Raw genomic sequence first — 4,627 nt, 5'->3', positions numbered from 1 at the left:
CGCCTCTCGTAGACACACCCCGTAGACAGCCATAGTGTGCCACACATTTTAGTTCGAAAACACTTCTAGCCGCACTCCTCGGCTCCCAGCAGTGTGTGTCTGAAGCCTCTCAATTGCATGTGCAAAGTGTAAAACCTATATAGCCCTGCGAATAGGCGGTAGCGTAAAATTGAATAAAATTGAGATTGGTTTTTGTTGAAACTAAATGCCGCAGTATCTGTCTGACATATCGGCAGACACCTGAACCGCGCCGTAAGGGAAGAGATAAAGGAGAGACTGAGAGAAGAAAGGAAAAAAGTGGTGCCGTATATAGTGGCGTCTGCCTGCAAAAATGAGACAATTACGTGCATTTCCTTTTTTCAAAACCAGAGAAAGTTTAGTTACGATTGTTTTAGTAAAATTGGTTTTGATGAAAGGAAGTGGAATAGATTGTTGATTCTGAGGAAACGAAAGGCGCATGACTTCCTCCTAGTGCCAAACGAACTGCGCCGTAAGGAAAAGGAGGAATAAACGAAGAAACAGGCGCCTTAGTGGAGGGCGTCCGAAAAATTCTGATGGAATTTAGAATAAAAAAGGAAAACTTTTATGTACAACAGAAAGATGGTAGCCAGAGGGCTACAAGACAAGACGACGTTAGAAAGGTCTTTACTCTCGGCAGCGGCTTCGGCCAGTCGGCCGAGTAGCTTAGTCGCGGGGTCGAAGATCAGTAGTAAGGTCTTCCACTGGTATTTTGGGCTTTATACCTCGTCCCTCGCGAGGGCTGGGTGGGTGGAGGAATGGGGACATTCTCATAGTCAGTCTGCTTTTTTTACGTTTAAGTTTCCGGTTTCGGCGTTTAGGGTTATGGGCCCCGTCGCGGTGGCTCAGTGGTTACCGGGCTCGGCTACTGATCCGGAGTTTCCGAATTCGAACCCGACAGCGGCGGCTGCGTTTTAAGGAGGCAAAACGCTAAAGCGCCCGTGTGCCGTGCGATGTCAGTGCACGTTAAAGATCCCCAGGCGGTCGAAATTATTCCGGAGCCCTCCACTACGGCACCTCTTCCTTCCTTACTTCTTTCACTCCTTTCTTTATCCCTTCCCTTACGGCGCCGTTCAGGTGTCCAACGATATATGAGACAGGTCCTCCTCCATTTTCTTTCTCCCAAAAAAACCATTATTAACCGGGGAGAAACCACGTGACAGCTCTGACGTCACACAGCCGCCGACGAAACCAGCCGCTCAGATCTGTTTCGGCGTTCGGGTTATCAGCGTTTATTGGATTCATTGGCGTTTCACTTAGCCGCCGAAGAAACCAACCGCCCACCTCTGTTTCGGCGTTTCTGGTTGTCGGCGTTCATTGTGTTCGTTGGCGTTGGCGTTGACTACGCTCCTGACTAAGAGGATTTTGAGGAAAGGAAGAAGCATAACTGGCTCTGTGAGGCAGTAGATGGCTCAATCGCCCTTAGAAGTACGTGGCGGTGGTGAGAGAGAGAGGTGGGCTGCATGCATCAGCGTTGCCAACGTTGTGGGAGACTGGCGGTACTGCTTCAATAGGCCGCAGCGTTCATTGGGTGAGCAGCCTCTCGCGATCAAGCATTTACTGCAACCTGCCATTGTGGCAGGGTGGGCGCGCTGCCTGTCCAACGTGCGGAACGCACTCAACGTTAGAGACGCTAAGCCGCTTCTACTTGCCCGATACACCGTAGCTTTCGTTATCTAACCAAATTTAGCAGTAGGTAAACCGCAGCTTTTTAACGCGATAGCGTTAAGGAGTTCGTGTCAGAGAAAAGGCGGTGTCGTCGGCGTAGGCCGTGAGCGTAAAATCTCTCTTCTTCCTCCTCGCAACGTATTTTCCTTCCCTTAAGCCCGGGATACATGGAGCGTTTTTGAGGCGATTTTCGCCTGACGGCGCCGATTTGACGCCCGGCGTCGAGAAAAACGCCCGCCGCCGCCGATCAGGACCGGCTAGATTTTGACGCGGCGCGCACGCGTTTGACGCTACCGGAAATGCCTGTCGGAGACACTTCCGTCTGTTTTCGGCGGGAGCGCCAGCCGTCTCACCGTTCCTTGCCGTCCCTTGAACACTTCGTGCGCGTGCGCTGGTCACCACCATGGCTACGTCGGCGAAAGCATCACGCGTGGAGTTTAACGACAAACTTATAGGCGCGATACAGAAGCGTCCCATATTGTGGGACAGCACAAGGAAGGATTTCAAGGAGCAGAGGAAGAGGATGGCGGCGTGGGCCGAAGTGGCCACCGAAGTTGGATGTGACCCGGAAGGTATGGTTGCATTGCTACTAGTATTTCTAGCAAGACACAGTGCAATAACTTTGTTTTACAACCAGGTCAGATAAAAAGGGACGCGCGGTATATCCGCGCCGACTTGCTTAAATAACCAACCACGTCAATGGAAGCCAAGATAAAATACTGGCATGCTTCTGCAATAAACAGCTGTCATTGATATTACAAAAGTATTATATTTAACTGTTTTATTTGATGGTAATGTGTGGTAGTAAACCGAGGTTAATCTGTGCAATTCTACTTGCAGACAATAATCTACAGGGGCGGTGGAAGAGTCTTCGTGATACATTCACGAAGAAGCACCGCGCGTGGAAGACTGGTGCGCCAAGTGGCTCGGGAGCTGCTGATGCACAGCACGTGAAGTGGCCCTATTTCCACATGATGATGTTTCTAAAAGATCAGGTGGATATTGGCAGGTATGTCCCCAATGCTTCGTGGGTTACTTTTTGAAATAACTTACTTGCAAAAGGAGCTGAAGAAAGCCTTAAGTAGCGACATAAGGATGCTGGGCAGGTAAAAGCATATTCTCAGTAAGACCAAATGGCATATAAACTGTTGTACAGTAGATGTTGAAATTTCTGTCTTGTTATGCACACACATTTGTTGGGCCCACCACTAGGCTAATCAATTGCATTTGAATACGAGGCCTGTGCTTCCAAACAAGGAAATCAATAAAACATTCGAGAAACCAAATTGTGAAATGTAAACCGTGTGGTGTTCCGTGTCATCTGACGCTTAATTTTTCTTTCAGCACCTTCTCAAACAGCCATGTGCAGGACAGTGAAACTGCAGAGTCGGTCCTGGAATCGATCTACAGTGAAGCAGAAGGTGCAAATTTACATTCCAGTTATGCTGCTATGCACCTGCAAACACTGTCGTTCACAAGTACCCACACTTGCAATATAATGAGCCAGCAGTGAAGTCTCTCAGATGTGAAAATAATTTATTTACTTCTGATGCTGAAACACTGCAAGGTGGTTTAGTTAAGAGCAGGAAGCGATCATTGTATGCACTGCATTCAACTTATGCTGAACACCATCTTGTCCTGTGTGGGCTCTGTTCTGAAATACATGCTTTCATTTGAAGAAGCAGCATGGGAAGTTTACAAATCATTTCTTTACTTTTCCACTCTTTAAAATGATCCAAAAACCTTTCTGAGTGCTTAAAATTTGCAATTGTTTTCTTTATTCAAGATGGAGCAGAACCTCCTGAAGATGGTGCTTTCTCTCCACTTGTGCCCTCAAGAAGTACCACCCCAGAGCCACACACACCAAACGGGAGCTCACAAGCCAGCACCGCTGCAAGTACCCTGGCAGCCCCTCGGTCTGGCAGAGGAAAGAAAAGGAAAGAGAGGTCTCGGTGGCAGGACGACATTGAAAAAGTTGACGCCTTGATAACTGAGGACAAGGACCAAGCGTCAGTCTATGGGCAGCTAGTTGCCCACAAGCTGCGTGCATGCCCGAAACATGCGAAACGGGACATGGAAATGGATTTGCTGCAATTCATAGCGAAGTATACATTTCATGATAACCCTGAATAAATGCACATCAGATAGCTTTCTAAAAGACCTCGTATAGTGTCGTGTCCGGAAGTTGTTGTCAATGCAGCAAAAGACACGCGATAATTTCACACTGTTTATTTACTACTAAAGAGGGTGCGACCAGCGTCGATTGAGGCGGAAGCCGAACTGCCGCCGCCCGAAGGACAGAGGGGACGGCGCGGCGTCCACACGAGGGAGTGGCTTCCCGACGGCGCGCGAAGAGGGGCAAGTGGCCGTTAGAATGGAACACTGGTGACACAGAACAGAACGAAAGAAGGGGACACAGCACAGGGGACACAACACTTCCTTCCCCCTTTAGAAAGTTGCCTGGTAGCATGCAGGGGGTCTGCGCGGACGCGTGGAGGCGCGCTGGCTTTGTGCGCTCGGGGGAGAAGCACTTGTAGGTTGGCTGTTAGTCGCTGTGTCTTCTAGGTCTGCCCTGGGCGAAGTCTTTTCCTCCGGGGAGAGGTGCCAGGCTATGTGGTTAGACGGTGCTCGTGTTTTCTCGGATGCCGGACTGCTGTCAGCAGGCGTCGTAAATCCACGCAGCTGGTTGAGGTGTCGGCGTGCTACTGTTCCATGTATGTTGACGAGCCAAGAGCGCAGGCCTATGCGTTTGACAATCGTAGTTTCCTCCCAGCGTGGCTTTTTGAGAAACTGCCGGGCGAGGACGCGCTGCCCCTCATGAAGCGTTCCGCAGCGCGGAATTGGTTTTTCTTCCCGGAACGTCTCCGCTTTGGGCTCGGGGAGGATGGCTGTGAGCTGGGTTCGCATTTCGCGTTCAAACATCATTTTCGCTGGGGTCTGG

The 4,627-nt window shown here is 49.8% G+C and overlaps 1 protein-coding gene across 1 annotated transcript; it reads left to right on the top strand.

The window, feature by feature from the left end:
- The first annotated feature begins 1,934 nt into the window (after positions 1-1,934).
- On the top strand, positions 1,935-3,902 carry LOC144100654 (transcription factor Adf-1-like). Its single transcript, XM_077633530.1, has 3 exons — positions 1,935-2,258; positions 2,527-2,695; positions 3,473-3,902. Exons 1-3 carry the CDS (start codon positions 2,090-2,092, stop codon positions 3,489-3,491), a joined length of 357 nt encoding a protein of 118 aa, XP_077489656.1. The 5' UTR covers positions 1,935-2,089; the 3' UTR covers positions 3,492-3,902.
- The last annotated feature ends 725 nt before the right edge of the window (positions 3,903-4,627 follow it).

This window comes from Amblyomma americanum, chromosome 8, assembly GCF_052857255.1.
Source record: "Amblyomma americanum isolate KBUSLIRL-KWMA chromosome 8, ASM5285725v1, whole genome shotgun sequence".
Taxonomy (NCBI): domain Eukaryota; kingdom Metazoa; phylum Arthropoda; class Arachnida; order Ixodida; family Ixodidae; genus Amblyomma; species Amblyomma americanum.
The sequence above is the reverse complement of the archived record's forward strand: the minus strand, read 5'-3'. Positions and strand labels throughout refer to the sequence as shown.

Coding starts and splice junctions, on each gene's coding strand:
- LOC144100654 (XM_077633530.1), top strand. CDS start 2,090: ATGGCTACGTCGGCGAAAGCATCACGCGTGGAGTTTAACGACAAACTT. Junction 2,259..2,526: donor AGTTGGATGTGACCCGGAAG/GTATGGTTGCAT, acceptor TTCTACTTGCAG/ACAATAATCTACAGGGGCGG.